We start from the raw sequence: 20,203 nt of genomic DNA, 5'->3' as shown, positions 1-20,203 counted from the left end.
ATTTTATTTGATATGCCATTGATATTTTTTAATTATTATTATTATTATTAATTGAAACTCGATTTTGCATGTCACTATAAAGTTATATAAGCCTTGCTTGTTCAATATTCAATGCAAAACTTGTTTGGGTCCCTATTAAAAGGTTAATTTGTTCAACCTTGGCCCGCGGCTTTGTTCAGTTTTAAATTTTGGCCCACTCTGTATTTGAGTTTGACACCCCTGGTGTAAGGCACAAGTAGAGCAGCGCAGCGACAGAGGCCGGGTTCCTTCATGACATCTAAGTCACAGACATGGAGGTACTGAAAAGGCACTTTGATACGCTTCTTTTTTTTTGTTAGAATAGTTTTGCAGCTACTCAAGAAAAAAACCAAATATCATTTTAAAGGGATAGTTCAGACAGTCTGGATTTTAGTCACTGAACAAAAACCTTTACTACAACAGGTTAAATCTATGGCTCTATCTCATTGTAAGCCTTTCCAAAAAGAAACTGAGGTTATTAAAACTGCTCAATCTCTTGTGCCAATGTCCATGGAGAAAACCTGTGTTTTTAGCTCATAGGGTCGACGGCAGAAGAAGAAAAGGTAGCAGTAGCTCTTGTTTGGCAAGTCTGCGTCGCGTAAGTCAATTCAGTCAAATGATGATACAAAAACTACATTTGAACAACCTGTGTCCTGTGTGATGTGATATCCTGTAAAATTGCTGATTTTCTCTATGGCATTTGGTGAGGGAGAGCCAACAATTAAAAAAAGTGACACAAGCTTCCGTTTCCAGTCCGAAAAGCCTAACAAAAATACAATGTACTTAAGATCATCGATTGTCACTAGGAGAGCCTGTTGTTAAATTGTTGTTAAAACTGTATTTCATAGCTAGCATCCATGTCTCCAGCTGCTTCTCAGTTCACAGGACGCACATATTTAAATTTCTAAATATAACTCCAGCTCAAACACAAAGAGAACATCAATGCTCACACTTTCCAAAGCACCCGACTATTCATTTAAAATAGATCTGTATTTGACCACAGTGCAATTAAAGTAACACAAATTCATTTACAATCTTCTATCATAAACTAGTTCAACATTTACAACAGTCATGTGATTGTGTTTTAACCGAATTTGTATAAATAATTTGATGCAATTCCATGCATGTGTGTGGTGGAAGTATTTATGAGGGAAAAGGTGTCTAGATTTAAAGCAGATGGGAGATTGTGCTACCATATGTTCTTCTGACAACTCGGTTCTCTTGCTAGAACATCCTGAATGATTTTGTCCTACATTCTGCTGAAAAGACCACTTGAGCCACATACACTCAAACACAGCTGTGATTGTTCATAATGCTTTATTCTTCCTTTGGAATGCCGCTGGGGTATCGCTGCACCGGCTCCTCCACCTCGGTCACCTCCACCACCAGGTCGCGGATGTCCTTGACGCAGTCTGGCGGCTGCGCTCCAGGGCTGGACACAGCCTCGGGGGACACGGTGGTGGTCAAAGCTGCTGCCTCTACATTTGCACTCACTGCCGCTTCGATGTCCTCCTGCACATGGACATCGCTGGCGACCTCTGCGTGGGTCTGAGAAGGCAGCCCGTCGCTCTGATTTGTGTCTTCAGCCGTTTGGTCTGAACTCACAGGCGATTTACCGATGCCGGTGTCGTCCTCCGGGACGTCGGATGTCATGGAGACTTCATCCTCGCTGCTACGCGTGGTTTCGATGTTCTCTGTCGACTCGATGTCCGAGGGCGGGAATTCACTCCCCGCTGACACATTCAGAGAACTTGGGTCTGAGGCTTCATCCGGGCCCACGTCTCCTGGTGTGACTACTGGTGCTTCACCACCAGAGGGCGCCTCTACCTTGATTCCCGAGTCTCCTTCACTGCCGTCTTCTGTCTGAGCACCAGCTTCCACAGCTGATGTGGGCTCTGTCTCGATGGCAGAATCAGGACTCACTGCAGGAGCTTCTGTGTTTGCATCCGTCTGTAAAATGTCTACATTGGTGGGGATTTCTGTCACTTCTTCTAGAACATCTGTGCTCTGTGGTCTCACAGGTTCATCAGGTAGCGTCTCAAACTTCTCCGTCTCAACAGAAATGGCCGCATCTTGGCTCACATTCTCCGCTGCAACGCTGACTTCTTGCGTCTCATTTAAAGAGGCCGCGTTTGCTAAAGCTGCCAACTCGGCATCTGCAGCCGTCTCCTGACTGACAGCGACGGTCTGCGCCAGCTCTTTTTGTTCAACTTCACCCAGAGGCGTCTCAATCACACTCATATCTGTGGAAGCTCTAACCTCCGCAGATTTAAGACCGCTGCTCTCCTTCTCCTTCTGCTCCTCCTTCTGTGGGGAGGAGGCTATATCACAGACCTGGGGCTCAACGGAGGTTTGAGAGGGAGAGGAAAGCGCCATGGCGGGGCTTCCTGGAATAGAGGCAGACGGCGACGAGAGACTGGAGCGGCTGGACTGACTGACCAGGTCCCTGCTGTCTGTGAACAAGTTGTATTTCTTCAAGCTCGCTGCTTCCTTCACCACTACAGAAGCAAAAGAAGACAAAGTTAAGTTAAGGAGAAGTGTTGTTTTTTCCACGTCTGTTGTCACTAATGTGTCAGAATGTACCTTTAGTAACCTCCTTGTCCAGAGTTAGGAAGAGGATGCTCTCAAAAACATTGTCAACATGGATGAAGTTGGAGTAGTCAGCATCGATGAACTGTTCCAGACCCTGAAGCTCCTGCATGGAGAGACAGATACATATGAGTCAAGATGCAGAGTCAAGATGCATGAAACTGAGACTAAGAGATTAAATGACTGTATCGTGTATAAAAAGGTATAACATTTTTATACCTTTTAAAGGGGAAATAAGTAGTTTATAGTGCCATCTAGAGGAGAGGCTGAAATTTACAACAAAGACCTGCTCCTCTGCTCACCCCCTCCCTTCCCTGAGCGCTACGGTATCCGCAGCCGGTCAAATGTCGTCCTCGTCGTCTTTCTCCGTGTCAGCTGATGAGGTTCGTGAGGTGAGGGAGAGGGCGGAGCTACAGCGGCCGTAGCAGACGAAGCGGAGAGAGAGGAGGCGGGACTTCCGCTACAAGTAAAGAGACGCTTGATTTGTTCTCTCGCGTTTGTCCTTACAGGCTCCCGTAGAAACATGGCGTCTCGCTGCTAACAGTGGCTATGCAACCGCGGCCCGCGACCATGTTATTTTACACGACTTTTTGAAACACTACGAAAATGAAACAACAACTATTATACAGCGACTAGACAATGCAGGAGCACATAATATGTATAAAAAAGTGGATTTTGGGTTATATAAACCCATAAATACTAAACAGTGTCCCTTTAAACTACAAAACTGTTAACACTTTTGTGTCATTTTAAGCTATTTAAATACATAATCTTCCAGCAGTGTAACAAATGTTCTTTGATCATGAAGAAGAGATAAACAGCACACAACATGAATCAGCTAAAATGCTGTGGTTGATCTACATGTGCACAATGTACGACAATGTACGACACTCAGAGGGATAGAAGAAGAATTTTTAGTATGAACATGGAGCAACTACGTATACTGTAAAAAATAGCATCATTTCTGGGAAAATGTCCCTATTTGAATTGATTTAATTATTTTAATTTAACATTTTGGCCAGTCTCATCATCAGTTGTTTTTTTATATAGTAACAGTCAAAAGTTTGGGCACACTGCAGAGTCAAGGCTAAAGGGCCAGGGTCAAGTGCTCAGAATCTCTGGGAACTCCTTCAAGACTGTTGAGAAACCTGTCAGGTGATGACCTCATGAAGCTCATCGAGACAATGCCAAGAGTGTGTGAACGGCAATCAAAGCAAAGGGTGGCTACTTTGAGGAATCTAACGTATGAAACATATTGAGATTTATTTCACACTTTTTTTGTTTAATACATAATTCCATATGTGTGCATTCATAGTTGTGATGCTTTCAGTGAGAATCTACAATGTAAATAGTCATGACAATGAAGAAAAAACATTCAAATCATTATTAATATATATATATATATATATATATATATTATATTAATATAATAAGGAAATTTAAATAAATGTAAGAATACTTTGCTTGTTCTTTATGCGGCTGTTTTTGCAGCAGTATGTATGTAGTATGTAAATATGTAGCTGTTTTACACTACAGTTGTGTGTGTGTGTGTGTGTGTGTGTGTGTGTGTGTGTGTGTGTGTGTGTGTGTGTGTGTGTGTGTGTGTGTGTGTGTGTGTGTGTGTGTGTGTGTGTGTGTGTGTCTTACAGTTTTGTAGGTAGGGGCCAGTTTCTTCTTGATGAAAGGCAGTGTGATAGAAACAAGAGCATCCTGGAAAATCCTCTTTCTCACTGTGCTGCTGTCATAGTCATATTGCTGCAGACACACACAGAATATAAGAAGTTACTACACTTCTGTCTTTCTTGCTTTTCTCGCTGAATAAACAATTATCTGATATCTCTCCGATCTCTGAAAACATCTGCCGATGCGTTTAAATTTGCGTAATGCGTAATTTTTTAAAGGTCCCATATTATACCCTATTACCCCAAGTTAAACTAGGTCCCGGTGCCCTAATGAACATGTCTGTCTCATGCTTTAGTCAAAATATCATAAGGATGAAGCACAATAGCAGTTCAATAACTCTGCCAAAACAGCCTTTTTCAAAACGCTCGGTTTTGTTCCTGGTCATTTACATGTGAATGAGACCCAGGTAAACACACACCCACTGCTTCCAGGGGAGTGTCGATCTGACTTACTATCCACAGCCATACTGTCGCACTTATCACCTATTGTCATTGTAAATTCCTATGCTAGAAAAAGACCTTGAATGCACCAGTGTTACTGCGGCTCCAACGGACGTGTGTGGATCAACAACACGAGGAGAGAACGTGGAAACACGACAGAAAGGAAGCCTTTGGTTGAGAGGAAATGTAGGACAACATCTACATCTTTCTGCAGTGCTTTCAAACGCGTGCTCCTCATATCACCGATCCACACACGCCACTCGCTAACCGCAGGTTAGCAAGGTGTCCCTCCAGCATAGGAATTAACACACACGATCAACAACAAAGGGCTTGTGAAACTTGTGAACATTTTTTTCATAAATAAAATATATCCACTGGACACACAAGTCCTCTGAGGCTAGAAGTTTGTGTAAAACACTGTGCTCCGCTGTGCAGCCACTCTTCCTCCCTCGCCTGCAGTCTCGTATTTCACAGGGACAAGGAGGAGCTAAGGTGGAGCTGTGAAGTACTCTGCCTGGCGGGGTGCCAACATTCAAGGTGAAATGTCCGCACTGTCGTCACTTGGTCGGCAGGTGTAAACATTGCATGTTTTATCGCCTATACTTACACAAAGTGGAACCACTAAAACATGACTGAGTCTTGTTTTTTTCACATTTTGGGGACTGGTATGGCCCACTGAGTCCCAAATATAAGTACTAAAAGATTAAAAAGTTGATTTTGCACAATAGGGGACCTTTAATACGTGAGCCGTAAATGTACAGGCAAGTCCACGTCCTCCCCACAGGGGGGACCTGGTTGTACCTGCTGCCACAGTCTAATTTACAACAATAACAGAGCCGCTGAGATCCGCTCCCATGAACGCATACGTTGCTAATGAAGATGCGCTTCCTGGTTTTTAAATGATGCGTTCACGGCCGCAGGTTTTTACACCTTCACACGATACGACGTGCTATAACACACCACGCAAACACGACAAGGGTGAAAAAACACAAATGCTTGATCAAGGTCCGAGGATAGTTGCGGGAAATATCGGCCTGGGGCGGGCTCGGGCAGAGAATCTAATCTCTAGTAGGAACCCTGTGTTAGTTTATCTGAAGCTTCACTCTGTGTTTTAGCTGTTGTAACTTGTTGGCCGTTCATTTATAAACAGACTAAAGAGCAGGGAACCAAGGATCGAACATTGGAGAAATCCATTCTGCTTTTTAGTTTTCTTCATTAACTTCCACACACTGCTCTCTGTTCTGGAGATATGATTGAAACCAAGTGTCATGAATGACAAACTGACCTTGAGCACTCGGTGTTTGGCCTTTTCCAGAGCAGAGCTGGGGTTGTCTGGATTGTTCTGGAGGGCCTTGTGCAGCAGCTGCTCAAATGTGTATGCAGCGTTCTGCATCAGCTGAAACATAGGCACACAAATTCAAAGATGAGAAATTCACAGTACTTCGTTGGGAAAACCCAGCTCCTCCAGCTGCTCAACATGTTTTCCCAACACTGAGTCACTGTTTTGATTCAGCTCTGAGAGGTCAAGTTGGTTTAATAAAGGAAAATTAGAGATAGTGAAGTGTGTTGTACTGTTGACTGATAAATAAATGAGTCAGAAAATACTTCCACCCACTCAGTCTGAGCAGAGACCCGGGAGCTGAGTTGTGTGAGAAGCAAAGCGTGTGTGCGTGTGTGTGTGTGTGTGTGTGTGTGTGTGTGTGTGTGTGTGTGAGTGTTCTTGTACTTGCAGCATACTGAGGACCAGTGAGGGTTTTAAACCAACAAAGTGAGGTAATTTTTACGGAGTGAGGACATTTTGGTCGGTCCTCACTATGTTTTGCATTGAAATCACTTCCTTAGGTTGCTATAACATGCTATACTCAATTTGTCAAAAATTTGAATTTTGGACGACTTTTTCTCAAATTTTGGACCATAATAGTTTTTTCAAATTTTGGACCAAATGTTTTTTTCAAATTTTGGACCAATTTTTTTTTTCAAATTTTGGACCAAATTTTTTTTTCAAATTTTGGACCAAATTTTTTTTCTTCAAATTTTGGACCAAATTTTTTTTGCAACTTTTGGACCAAATTTTTTGGGTACATTTTTTTTTTAATTTTGGACGACATAGTATAGAATGACGTTTTTGTCAAATTTTGGACCAAACATTTTGGGTCAATTTTTTTTTTCAAATTGTGGGTCAAATTTTTTTCTAATTTTGGGTCAAATTTTTTATTAAATTTTGAGTAAATTTTTTTTTCAAATTTTGGGTCAAATTTTTTTTTTTAATCTTGGGTCAAATTTTTTTTTCAAATTTTGGAAGACATAGTATAGTATGACGTTTTTGTAAAATGTTGGACCAAAAATGTAAAAGATAAATTAAAATCGAAAAAGTTTTCCACCCCTTTTTGCTCTGGGGCTCCACCTGCAGACATTTTATGGTACTGCAACCAGTAGTTCTTTGTAGATGTCATTCATGAAGTAGATATTTGTAATTGTGTTGATTTATAAAGTGGAAATGCTGGTCCTCAGTATGCAGCAAGTACAAGAATGTGTGTGTGTGTGTGTGTTATTAAATACCAGCTGCAGGTCTATCTGAGCGCTGTGGATGACCGCTGTGATATTGGAGAAACCAAATCTGTCTCGCAGGTGCTGCAGCTTCTCCTGCAGTGAGCCGATCTTCTGGTAGCAGCTCAGCAGATTCGGTCTCATCATGTCAGCGAGAGCCTGCGAGAGTAAGTAAGTAAATAAGTAAGTAAATCTGTCCATGTCAGGTCTCCAGTGAGAGGTGAACTCTGAGGAGGATGAATAACAAAGAAACGTAGAACCTTTTTCAGTTGCTCTTTGTCTCCTCCCACCACGACGTCCTGACACTTGTCCATCGTGCTCTCGCTCAGATGTTGTCCCTCTTGAAAACCAGAGCTGATCGGCTCCATCAGCTCCTCCAGAACAGGAGCCAGGTACGGCTGCACTGACTCTGAGCACAGCTTCAGAGCCGACTCTGATAATTTAGCTGCAGAGGAACGAAACAAGGCAGTGCTGGTTAAGGAAAGGATGACATACAATTTCATTTGTGAATGGAGAAAAGTGAAAATGTGTAGTTCACCAAAATATGGTCCTATTTTTTTTCTGAATTGAACAGCCAAAAATTATATTTGGGGAAAAAGAGATTTCTTTTTTTTTTTAATGTTTTCAGCAGAAGCTCACTACGCTGACTACACAATAAGTAAAGGGAGGGGGTGAGTGGAGTGGAGTCACTAATTCTTACCCAATAGACAATATGCATAAATGGTCACTGACAACTGCCATTGAAATATAAGCTAGCACCTTAACCTCTTCTTCCTTGACTCTTTTTTGAGTCCATGCTTGGAAATGACATGCCCAAACTAAATAGAGTAACTATCTGCAGTCTTTTCAACATATGAAAAGACTGCTTCAAAATGTACTGTGAAACAAGGACTGATGATTGTCCTACTCTTACTTTTGTCCTGAGCTGCAAAGTATCCAGACTCCCGCTGAATTCAAATTAAATGTCTGGTCTCAAAGTTGTTCATCTTAAGCAAATTGAATTTTTGGCATTGAAGGTGGAAAGAGCCAAGTCCCTCTCTCTGGGGACTTGGCTCCCTGTTGTCGGGTGTTGTAAGCATCCATCTGCCACCAAGGAGACGTTATCATCCTTGAAACATCTCCTGTCCAAACTAAATTATAATGAACTTTTTATGGCCGGAGATCTGAATTTTATGACGCTCTTCAAAAGCGTCATAAAACCATGTCTAACTTTAACAAACACAGACGTGCTGCATACCCACAGAAAGGTCAGAAACTCAGCTAAAATCTCATATAAACCATTCTTACGTTCACGAAACACAGTTAAAACACCGATGGATCAAACAGTAGGGGGCGAAAAAAAACGTTACAGCGCACACATTGAAAAGCGGCACCGGAGCGTCAGCGTGATTGTGTAAACAAATAAAAACTGTGAATAAAATGTGCCGACTGGACAGCGGAGGATCCATAGATTCCAGCGGTACCATTTTAACACTCTACGGCCAAGATTCCCGGATCCAGACCCAAAGTAAGAGCAAAACAACAACTGACTTTCAAGAAATACATGCAGAAATGTTGTCTTACCTTTGCAGTTAAAGCATAGGCTTCTTTGCTTTGGGTTTGTCAGATCATGTAGTTGTATTTGACACTCATGTAGAGTGTCAGGACTCTGTGTATTCAAACTGTCCAGGGTGTGACCCCGCCTATAGCCCCGCCAATGTCAGCTGAGATAGGCACAGCACCCTTCCGGTGGAGGATAAAGCGGTAGATAATGGATGGATGGACTCCGTGTATTAAATATGATGGTCTGTGTTCTGAATTTGTGAGTGTCCACCAGGGGGTGCCACAGAGTTCGATACTAGGACCCCTCCTGTTCATTATGTATATTAATGATTTGGGGAAAAACTGTGTTAGATGCGAACATGCTTTTTTTTTGCCGATGACACAATTATTTACTGTTTTGAAAAAACTCCTGCTAAAGCTGTTGAATCTCTGCAGAAAGCGTTTGATGTGCTCCAGCACAACCTCCAGCAGCTAAAACTAGTCCTCAACGCTGACAAGACTTAGCCCAATTTATACTCCTGCGTAAGTGCTCTGCGTAGGCTACGCAGAACCTGTCGAAGAGCCTCTGCGTCGTCTCCGGGTGCACGGAATATTTTTTAAGTGTCCGTCACTCCGTCAAGGGACAACGGAGACGGCAAGAGCTGCGATTGGTCCTCAGGACAGGCCGAGCGAAGCTGCTCTGTGCCGGCTCACAGTGAGCACCGAGCGTCCACAGAGGGCGGAGCTGATCCCCGCCGACTTCGTCGCTCCCGAACTATAAATACGTCATATCTTAACACACACAGCACCAGTTTAGACTCTAAATGGCCAATTTCTCGCCTCAAATTATCTTAAAACTGCGTTCCGGGACACAGAAAAGTGACAAACGGCCACTGTTTCAACAACAACAGTCTTTCTCCCTCGGACGCCATTGCTCACTGTAGCCAAAAGCACAACAACCTTGCGCAGCGACCCCTACTGATCGGGCGGGAAATTGCAGCGCCTATCCGTCACCACGACGCAGAAGTATAAAGGCTCGAGTGGTCTACGTGGTGACGCAGACGGATAACGCATGACGCAGTCGGAGAAGTATAATGTGGCCTAAGCTGATGTTGTTTTCCAACACTAAGAAAGTACATCAAACTGTCCCCACAGTGTCCACTCTTGAGGGAAATGTCATAGAGGTTGTTCATACATCGTACCTCGGTGTCTTGCTTGATGACTCCCTCACCTTCAAACCCCATATTGACAATCTTGTGAAGAAACTCAAACTTAAATTGGGTTTCTTCTACCAAAAGTAATGTTGTTTTCTTTTAAGGCGAAAAAGCGGCTCGTCACTGCAACTTTCATCATGCTTCTCTGAGGTTTATAGCTAACTCAATCGGCTTATGAGCCAATTATCATCGTTTGCAAGTAAATCCTCGCGTTCCCTAAATACTCGCTCATGTCGGATTGCACCATTTGCAACGTGTTAATTGTTCATAAGTGTGTCTCTGATGTGCACATCACTCTGATGACTGCTTGTTTTCACATTATTAGTTTCACATTAACAGTTTCCCAGCATCACCACTAAGTGTCGCCAAAGGTACAATAGCTGGAGAAACGTGCGTACGCCAGCCATGAAGTTGGCACTGCACATTTCCACGCTCATTTCACGTTTCATACATCTGAACGTGAGCGTGGAAAAGGACGTACGCCACGTTTTTGTGCGTACGCAACCTTTGTACATGAGGCCTCAGGTCTCCAAATGCGTGTGAATCACTTCCTTAGCGAGTCAAAAGGACATAAATGCGTATGCCTTCTCTAATCAGAACGATCTAATGTCGCTCTGTAATATCATTCAGACCGGGATTTGTCCCCAAAGCATGCTGGGAAGTGTAGTTCTTCATTAGAAGCTGTTTTTGTTCCGGTGGAAATAACTTGTTTTGATAAACAGCAAAGATAAGACAACATTTCTGCTTGTATTTCTTGAAAGTCAGTTGTTGTTTTGCTCTTATTTTGGGGCTGGATCCGTGAATCTTGGTCACAGAGTGATAATGGTAGCGTTGGAATCTGTGGATTCTCCCCAGTCCAACCTAAATATTTCTTTTTTGTTTACATAATCACGCTGATGCTCCGATGTCTTTTAACTGTGTTTCGTGAACAGAAGATGTTTATATGTGCTTTTGACCGAGTTTCTGACCGTTCTGTGGGTATGCAGTACGTAATAAAGTTAGATAAAGTTAGATATGGTTATATGACCTTTTTGCCCCCGGTTACCAGGTTAAACAGGGAATAGTCAGGCGGGTTTATTCAAAAACGAGGAAGTGACGTATGCATATAGTCAATTGACCTTAATAATAAAAATCCCACAATGCTTCTCCACTTCCATGTGTCGGCCACTGTTGGACGTTCAGCTACAGTTCACCTCCAGTCACTCAGAGATGGTTTCTTTCACACGTCTCACAGAGCAACTCAGCTCATCCTGAGTCTGACCGTGTTTGCACGGAAACAAACGGCACATTACCTTGCACTTTTTCCTCCAACTCCGTTCTGCAGTTGAGGATCTGGTCAATTTCAGAGTGGATCAACACCTCTTGGTTCCGCACTGACACGCGACACTCTTCTTTCAGCGCCAACATTCCGTCCAGCAGATGCTCCTGAACCAGGATGTACGCCGCCTCCACCGTCTAAATGACATGATAATGTTTACACATGCCATTGATTATGTTTTAATGCCAGGTTGAAAGTCTAGTATTTAATTTGCATCCAAAAGATAACTGCAGTATCATGTGTTACAAAGTCACAGAGTAGATTTAGGAAACTCCGGCTCATTACTGCAGCAGGTGAAGGCATCAGATGACTGTTCTACTCACAGCAAACCAAACTCTCTTCCTCTCCGTCTTCTTAGCCTTGAGACGAGGCAGCATGTCTTTCTCCAGGGTGGGAAGCAGCTGTTCCATCACCATGTTGGCCATCACCTACAGCACAAACACACAAATGTACGTGTACTTCCTTAATAATCAGATGCTTTTATCAAACTAAATAAATGGAAGACAACTCTGAATGTTCCAAGAGCACGAAAGTCCCTGAATTATTATTAAGATTTTTTCTGTAAGTCCTGTGTGCATTTAATGGAGATAATTTAATAAACACATTAACACATCTTACAGCATATTACAGGCATTACATATGTGAGATTGGGGATAAGTTTATAACCTCATAAATGGTGTTAATTGCTTTATTTATTTATTTGTTATAATTAAATTGTGTAACAGAAGGATACACTATCTACTTTACTATAGCATGTGCTGTTATGCCATGTTACATTTAAATGGAACACACTGGGAGTGATGTCATCCCAGAGTTCATCACTTTCCACGAGAGAAATCAGAAAAAAACATGGTCGAAAACATATCTCTTGCCTACCAATTATTAGCCATTGTGATCAATACCATTACTTTTATCGTTAATAGTACTTTTGTCACATAGATCACATAGTGAATGTGTCTAAATACCATGTAGGTGTTTCTAAGAATGACATATCGTTTTCAACACTTTTTGCTTTGTAATTCTGTGAAATATTATCGTGAATATCTTTATCGCGATATCACGGTGGAGTATTGTGTGACAATCTTAAAGGCGACATAGACCGGAAGCTCCAATTAATGCTGCTTTTGGGTGCGTATCTGCGTCATTTCCTCGTTTATGAAGCCCTATAGCAGTTCGGCCACTGCTGAGAAACGCAGGGTTTTATTGTTTTTTCTGAGCTATCGGAAGCGGATCTGAAAAGTGCTTGCTAGTGACGTAACCAGCAGGCCTCACCACTCCTCTGAACAGCAGCTGCGTCAACTGCTCGTTCAAGAGCGTCTTTGAGGAGAGATTTAGAGACTTTTGACCATAAAAAAAAGTTGCAGTGTTTGGAATTAGACCTCCATAGCTCACATACTGTATATGTGAGACAAGACCATTCTATGTCACCTTTAAAGCGGAACTAGACCGGAAGTTCCTATTATCGCTGTTTTTTTTGGTGTGTATCTGCGTCATTACCTTGTTTATGAAGCCCTGACGGTTCTAAACAAACAGTTCAGCCATTGCTGAGAACGTTGTGTTTTATTGTAATCTCGGGGCTCAACGAGATCACTGAAAATCCCGTAATAGTTACGTAAGCAGCGGTTTTCCTGAACAACCGATTGTCCTGCTCCGGGCGGTAGTCCGGGCACATCCGGTTGCGTACATTGAACCACAGAAGAAGAATAACGTCCGTTGTGGAGGTGTTTCACGAGCAACAGTGTCTTCTGACTCTGGGTCTGACTCCGGTTTAAAGTCATAAAAGGGACTGTGGTGGGGAGTCGTGAAGAAGCTATTTTTAAACACTGTTAAAACAATGTTTTGATAATGAGGAGCAGTGCATCCACCGTTCCAGAGGGGGGCGCTGCGCTTCTGACAACGGATGTGCTGGATAGTACTGGCCAATCACAAGACTCTGTCTCCTGGGGGTGAAAGTTCAAATCCAAAAGAGGATTTCTATCGGCTAGTTTACAGCAACTAGGAGGTTTTTGACCATAAAAACAAATAAATATATGTAAGTAGACCTCCATAACTAACATTTATGTGCAACAGGACCACTCTATGTGACCTTTAAGATTTTATTGCCCACCCACTACTGAACAGTAGTTGTTCTTTTCCATCTTTTTTCTTGTGACTCTCTTGACCAGGCTGGACACTCATTGGCCCCTAGGTCATTTGAGTTTTCGAAAAAACCTCAGGAAATGTCTTTCAAATGAACTTCACAAACCCAAACTTCCTTCCACCTCAAGCTTTACTCTGAGCAAACAATTGCACCAATAGGACGAAGCGTCGCTGCTGCTGTTGTGTGGGAGTGTTCCCCCCGTTCTGCTTTAAACCCAGTGATTCAGAAACAGGGACGGAGAACGGAAAAAAATGGGAGAAAAGAAGAGAGGGAAGATGACGGTGTGTGAGGGAGGAAGAGTTCTTCCTCTCTTTCATCATGCTCCACTTTCCTCTGCAAACGGAGATGTGAGCCGACAGCGCGAGAGGAAGCAAATGAGCTGTGGGTCTGATTCCCACACACAGCACTCATTATTCCTAATGCAAATACACTGCAGTGTGTAAACAGGAGAGAGTTGTGTTTCTGAACAGCTGCATATATATATATATATATATATATATATATATATATATATATATATATATATATACATATATATATATATATGTATATATATACATATATATACATATACATATATATACATATACATATACATATATATATATATATATATACATATATATACATATATATACATATATATATATATATATATGTATATATATATATATATATATATATATGTATATATATATACACTACTCACAAACAGTTAGGGATGTTTGGTTTTTGGATTCAATTTCAGAATGCTTCTAAAATACACTATAACCTTTACAGGTGAACTTAAGTTAAACTTGCGTACGTACTTTTCAAATTTTGTGAAAACGCGGTATCTTTCGGTATGAAAGCTGCGCACTCTTTTATACATGAGGCCCCTGGTCTGCATTTTCTGCACCTCTGGTGTAGTTAAAGGTGAAGTAAGTAGTTTATAGTGCCATCTAGAGGAGAGGCTGAAATTTACAACAAAGAACTGCTGCTCTGCTCACCCCCTCCCTTCCCTGAGCGCTACGGTATCCGCAGCCGGTCAAATGTCGTCCTCGTCGTCTTTCTCCGTGTCAGCAGATGAGGTACGTGAGGTGAGGGAGAGGGCGGAGCTACCGCGGCCGGAGCAGACGAAGCGGAGAGAGTGGAGGCGGGACTTCTGCTACAAGTAAAGCGACGCTTGATTTGTTCTCTCGCGTTTGTCCTTACAGGCTCCGGTAGAAACATGGCGTCTCTCTGCTAACAGTGGCTATGCAACCGCGGCCCGCGACCATGTTATTTTACATGACTTTTTGAAACACTACGAAAATGAAACAAAAACTATTATACAGCGACTAGACAATGCAGGAGCACATAATATGTATAAAAAAGTGGATTTTGGGTAATATAAACCCATAAATACTACATATTGTCCCTTTAAGCTTCAAACATAAGATAATCATTTTAGTTTAGACAGAAATGTGACTTTGTAAAGAACATTTTCCAAAATATTGAAATTATTCATTCTTATAATTACAATGTGAATGTTAACAATCATAGCTGTAATAAAGTAAATGATCCAGAAGAAGATATACGTACTCTGACATCACTTCCAATCAGCATGTCCCAGACCTCATATTTGCCCTTGTCCTGTCTGTAAAGCTGGACGGCTTTGACGAAAGCTTGGACTTCACAAGTCTTCTTTTTCAAGAAGTCTGACACAGAGGGATGAGACAGAGCAAAGCGTCATCAGTGAAATTGGTTTAAGTTATACTGCACAACTGGCATTTTTTTTGTGAGGAATCAAACATAAGGCTTCAAATCTGAGATTTTAGTAACCAACAGAGAGCTACAGAAGCCCAGAACAGCCATGGTCGCTACGATATTTATCTCGAGGTCACGGATTGATACATTTTTTATTTTGTGATGAGATAAAATAACACTGTTTCACAGCTGTGTTTTTCAGTTATCATTATCATTTTGATTTTCCCAGCTCACCGTGGGAAATGATAAATGATCTCGTTATCACAAGAAAACAAGTTTCCTTATCTGGTAAAAAACTCATGATAATAAATTATCATAGCCAGTCAATAACGGAACAAAAAAATAAAAATACAGCAGCGAGCATGGCCGTTCTCGGTTTCCATAGCGATATATATTATCTGTTACAACTGAAAATCAACCAGAAATCAACCACTCAATAAGATTTTTGTTTAAGTGAAACGTATTTGATACAAACCTTGGTTCTGGTGTCTGATGCAGTCAGACAGGATGGAGAGGAAGGCGTCCTGTTTGGTCTGCTGTTTGAAACAGAAGTAGGAGTCTCTCCTGTAGGGCAGACGCAAGTAGACTGGAAACTGACCTGGCATCCCAGACAGAGGCGGAGCAAAGTCTTCCTTCATTTCTGAAAAAAGGAAGACATCATGAATCGTGACACAGCAGGTCACATCTTGGTCTCGGCGACCTTGAGTGTTTCGGGCGACCTTGAGTGTCTTGAAAGGTGCCTTCGGTAACACTTTATAATAACTATTCGTTATAACTAGTTAATAAATCATTAATCTGTTGAGTAATGAGTTGCTAATGACTTGTTAAGTGTCTGTTAACAGGTTTGTTAAGGATTTATAACGATGCCTTATAGATAGCCAATAGATATCTTACAAGCTGTTAGTTAAGTGAGTTATAAATTACTTGTTAACTGTATGTTAATGATTTATAACTATACCTTATAAAGTAGTAATAGATCATGAACAAGCTATTAGTAAACTATTTACTAATGACTTGTTCAGTACCAGTTATTAGTTTGTATATGTTATTGGGACGTTATTCTAAAGTTGCAACTATTCCTCATTTATTAACCTTTAGTAAATAAGGAATAGTTGCAACTTTAGAATAACGTTCCAATAACATACATAAGCTAATAACTAATACTTAACTAATATATTTACTCACACATTACAGTTCAGTTGTTAATAGTTTGTTAACCATCTACTAATACCAGTGTAGAACAGCAAATGGGTGGAACAATTCAATCTACAGAAATGTGATATATGCTGCATTACAACATCGGAATTTGGGACTGATGTTACCACAAGTTTAGCCATGTTCCCGTTGAGATGTGAGAAACACAAGCGTACGTCAGGCTCCCCATTGATAGCCATTGTTAATGATAATAACAGTTAATAAAAACACTATACATATACGTATTTTATCAAGCAACACTTATATAGTATAATATAGTATAAAAATATAGTTCAAAGTATTTTACTCACTGGTGTCATCTGGGAAACACTTGTCCACCATGGCCATGTACTTCTCATCTGTGGTCAGAACAGTGCCCCCTGTGGGCAGAAGTTTGTGGTGTGGAGGAACTCCTTTAACGAAACTCTGAGGAGAGCATAAAAATGAAGAGGAGGAAATTGATGATGAACGGTATATATGTTGTTCCTTTATGGCTGTTTAGATAAACATATTCTGTGTATTCTATGTTTTGTGCCGCAGTTGCACCGTCACACTTACATCCAGACCATCGTGACACTCCAGGCAGTAGTTGGCCCTCACCACCACGTACCGCTCTTTCCACTTCCTGGTGTCGTCGAAGTAAAGGACGGCCTCCTCGTACAGAACCTCACCGTCCTGAGACGCCTCCTTCTGGTCACACGGACACACGCATAAAAAACACACAAACACACACACAAATTAACAATGTGCGCAAACAAAACGCAACACACACAAAGTAGAAGTGGGAACAACTAGAGAGTTTATGAGGGAACCTGTTTTAAAAGATGTCAATGTATTTAATAGTGCGAGCAAATTTGCGCACAATTTGACTTTTCTGCATATTTTTTTTTACAGTTTTTTTTTTGTAGGGATGCATGATAATGATTAAAAAATATATATTATATATTTTCTAATAGATACACCAGCTATTAACATACAATATGTTTGATAAAAGAATCACAACTTAATTTTATGCCTAATTGTAAAATATAACCCAAATAAATAAATGCAAATAATCTAAAGGTCCTGACCCAATCTCTGTGAAGCTGTTATTATCCATTCAAAATGGATTGTAATAATAATAATAATAGTAAAATCTAAAGCAAAGTCTGATACATTTCAATTTATATTTGATTCAGGGGCCTTTGATGGATATGTGGAGGGGTTTCAAAAGCATTCAGGGCCCCTGTAAAAGGTACAGTTATCTCGAGAGTTAAATTCATGTTGGCCTCACAAATAGAGAACTAGCAGAGAGGTAAATAGTGATGAATGCATTTCCATCAAAATCAGCTGGAGAAGGCATGGTGGAACCTTTAATTATATGTATATATATATATATTCTATGATTTTGTTTTTCCAGATGTTTTTAAGCACAGTGGTAAATTTGGAGGCATCAGCATGAATGAGGACGAGGACAGAAAAAGACAAAGGTTTTGATTATTTATCAATTCATAAACAACAAGAACTGGAGAGAATTACACCTTTCACGACTAGTGCAGGTTGTGGAAACTAGTCACGTACCTTCTGTTTGAGGAGCTGTGTGATGTTCTCCTTTCGTTGCTCCAGATCATCTTCGACCTGAGAGAACCTCGCCACAGAGAACTGCTTTCTGTAGTATGGACTGAATGCTGTCAGCTCAGCCTCGGCCTGGCCTGCACAGACAGAGACACACACAGTGCATCGTATCAACAGGTGTTTTCCTTTACGAAATGAGTCTAACACATAAAGGAGAGTTGTTGAATCCTGAGTGTCAGTGAATAGAGGTCGGGTTTCAGAGGAGCTGTGAGGAGGAGGCGTGCTGGTGTGGGCATGCTGTCGCAAAGATAAAAACACAAGCTTTTCAAAACACAGAGTCCACATTTATGCGACTCACTTGAGACCAGGTTGTGCAAGTCAGAAAGGAAATGAGAAAACACTAAAAGAGTGTAAGACCTCCGCCAAAGACTTTGTCACCTGCGTTTTACATCACTCAGCAGCACCGGAAACTTTCACATTTGAATCCACTGTAACCTTCTGGATCTGTAAATAGTTTGACCCGTTTATAGCTATTACCATCTGACACAAACATGACAAAATTTAACCCGGATCTGTATCCATCACAGACTTGTAGACGAACAAACATCCACTCTCACAACCCACATCTATGATCAATTTAGTGTCCTATTTACTTCATCTCCAAATCAGTATTGTTAATATCCTACAGGTGAAACTCAATAATCAACTGGTTTTTTTTTCAGTGAGAAAAGCAAGAAAGACAGAAAGAAGTGGAGTAACTTCTTGTGTTCTGTATGTCTGCACTGCAGCCATTTCTTTTACAGTTTTTCCCATTAAAAGCAATAGGGATTTCTTTTTCACAATCATTGGGTAGATTCTTAAAGGTCACATAGAGTGGTCCTGTTGCACATAAATGTTAGTTATGGAGGTCTACTTACATATATTAACTTGTTTTTATGGTCAAAAACCTCCTAGTTGCTGTGAACTAGCCGATAGAAATCCTCTTTTCTGACAGTGTTTTTCTGCTGCGAGATTTCAGAGTGAACTTTCACCCCCAGAAGACAGAGTCTTGTGATTGGCCAGTACTATCCAGCACATCCGTTCTCAGAAGCACAGCGCCCCCCTCTGGAACGGCTGATGCACTGCTCCTCATTATCAAAACATTGTTTTAACAGTGTTTAAAAATAGCTTCTTCACGACTCCCCGCCGCAGTCCCTTTTATGACTTTAAACCGGAGTCAGACCCAGAGTCAGAAGACACTGTTGCTCGTGAAACACCTCCACAACGGACGTTATTCTTCTTCTGCGGTTCAATGTACACAACCGGATGTGCCCGGACTACCGCCCGGAGGAGGACGATCGGTTGTTCAGGAGAAAACGCTGCTTACGTAACTATTACGGGATTTTCAGTGATCTCGTTGAGCCCCGAGATTACAATAAAACACAACGTTCTCAGCAATGGCTGAACTGTTTGTTTAGAACCGTCAGGGCTTCATAAACAAGGTAATGACGCAGATACACACCAAATAAAACAGCGATAATAGGAACTTCCGGTCTAGTTCCGCTTTAACATAATTTAATGGCAACACGTGTTATCATATTGCAAAGAAACTCAGATTGATTTGTCAAAAACAGTTGACAGGACGTTGCTAACAGAAGGACAAGCAGATAAACTCGTGCCTTAAACTGCTTGGTTTAATTCGGCAGCTGTTGAGATCGATTGATTTCATATTTTTACGTGGATAATTCCGAACATGGCTAGAGAATAAATCTGTAAAGCAAAGTACGATCTGCAAAACAAAGAAAGAAAACAAAGTAATGAATGAAGATGCATAATATGTCTCCACCTCCTGTCACTGCACAAACATTAAGCCACAATATCCTGAATACAGCTGCTGCTTGTGCTGGTGATGTGATCTATTGTCAAGACTGATGGGAGGAGCCACATCGTTGTTACACTCACACAACCAAACATGACTCATGAGCAGGTTAAGGCCACATTATACTTCTCCGACTGTGTATGCGTTATCCGTCTGCGTCACCACGTAGACCACTCGAGCCTTTATACTTCTGCGTCGTGGTGACGGATAGGCGCTGCAATTTCCCGCCCGATCAGTAGGGGTCGCTGCGCAAGGTTGTTCTGCTTCAGGCTACAGTGAGCAATGGCGACGAGAGAGAAAGAGAGAGAAAGACTGTTGTTGTTGAAACAGTGGCCGTTTCTCACTTTTCTGTGTCACGGAACGCAGTTTTAAGATAATTTGAGGCGAGAAATTGGCCAT

General features: G+C 41.4%; 1 protein-coding gene across 1 annotated transcript in view; it reads right to left on the bottom strand.

The window, feature by feature from the left end:
• Positions 1–1,102: 1,102 nt before the first annotated feature.
• niban1a (niban apoptosis regulator 1a) overlaps positions 1,103–20,203 on the bottom strand; it is a 40,404-nt gene continuing 21,303 nt past the window's right edge. The window contains exons 2-14 of the mRNA XM_083888496.1: positions 17,953–18,083; positions 16,951–17,079; positions 16,704–16,818; positions 15,674–15,838; positions 15,034–15,149; positions 11,654–11,758; positions 11,305–11,467; positions 7,538–7,722; positions 7,290–7,436; positions 6,016–6,126; positions 4,255–4,362; positions 2,602–2,713; positions 1,103–2,516 (exon numbers count right to left, since the gene is read on the bottom strand). Of these exons, the coding sequence (XP_083744622.1) occupies positions 1,336–2,516; positions 2,602–2,713; positions 4,255–4,362; positions 6,016–6,126; positions 7,290–7,436; positions 7,538–7,722; positions 11,305–11,467; positions 11,654–11,758; positions 15,034–15,149; positions 15,674–15,838; positions 16,704–16,818; positions 16,951–17,079; positions 17,953–18,083 (2,768 nt within the window). The 3' untranslated portion in view covers positions 1,103–1,335. The remainder of the gene's footprint in view (positions 2,517–2,601; positions 2,714–4,254; positions 4,363–6,015; positions 6,127–7,289; positions 7,437–7,537; positions 7,723–11,304; positions 11,468–11,653; positions 11,759–15,033; positions 15,150–15,673; positions 15,839–16,703; positions 16,819–16,950; positions 17,080–17,952; positions 18,084–20,203) is intronic.

This window comes from Microchirus variegatus, assembly GCF_963457635.1.
Source record: "Microchirus variegatus genome assembly, chromosome: 4".
NCBI classification, from domain to species: domain Eukaryota; kingdom Metazoa; phylum Chordata; class Actinopteri; order Pleuronectiformes; family Soleidae; genus Microchirus; species Microchirus variegatus.
The sequence above is the reverse complement of the archived record's forward strand: the minus strand, read 5'-3'. Positions and strand labels throughout refer to the sequence as shown.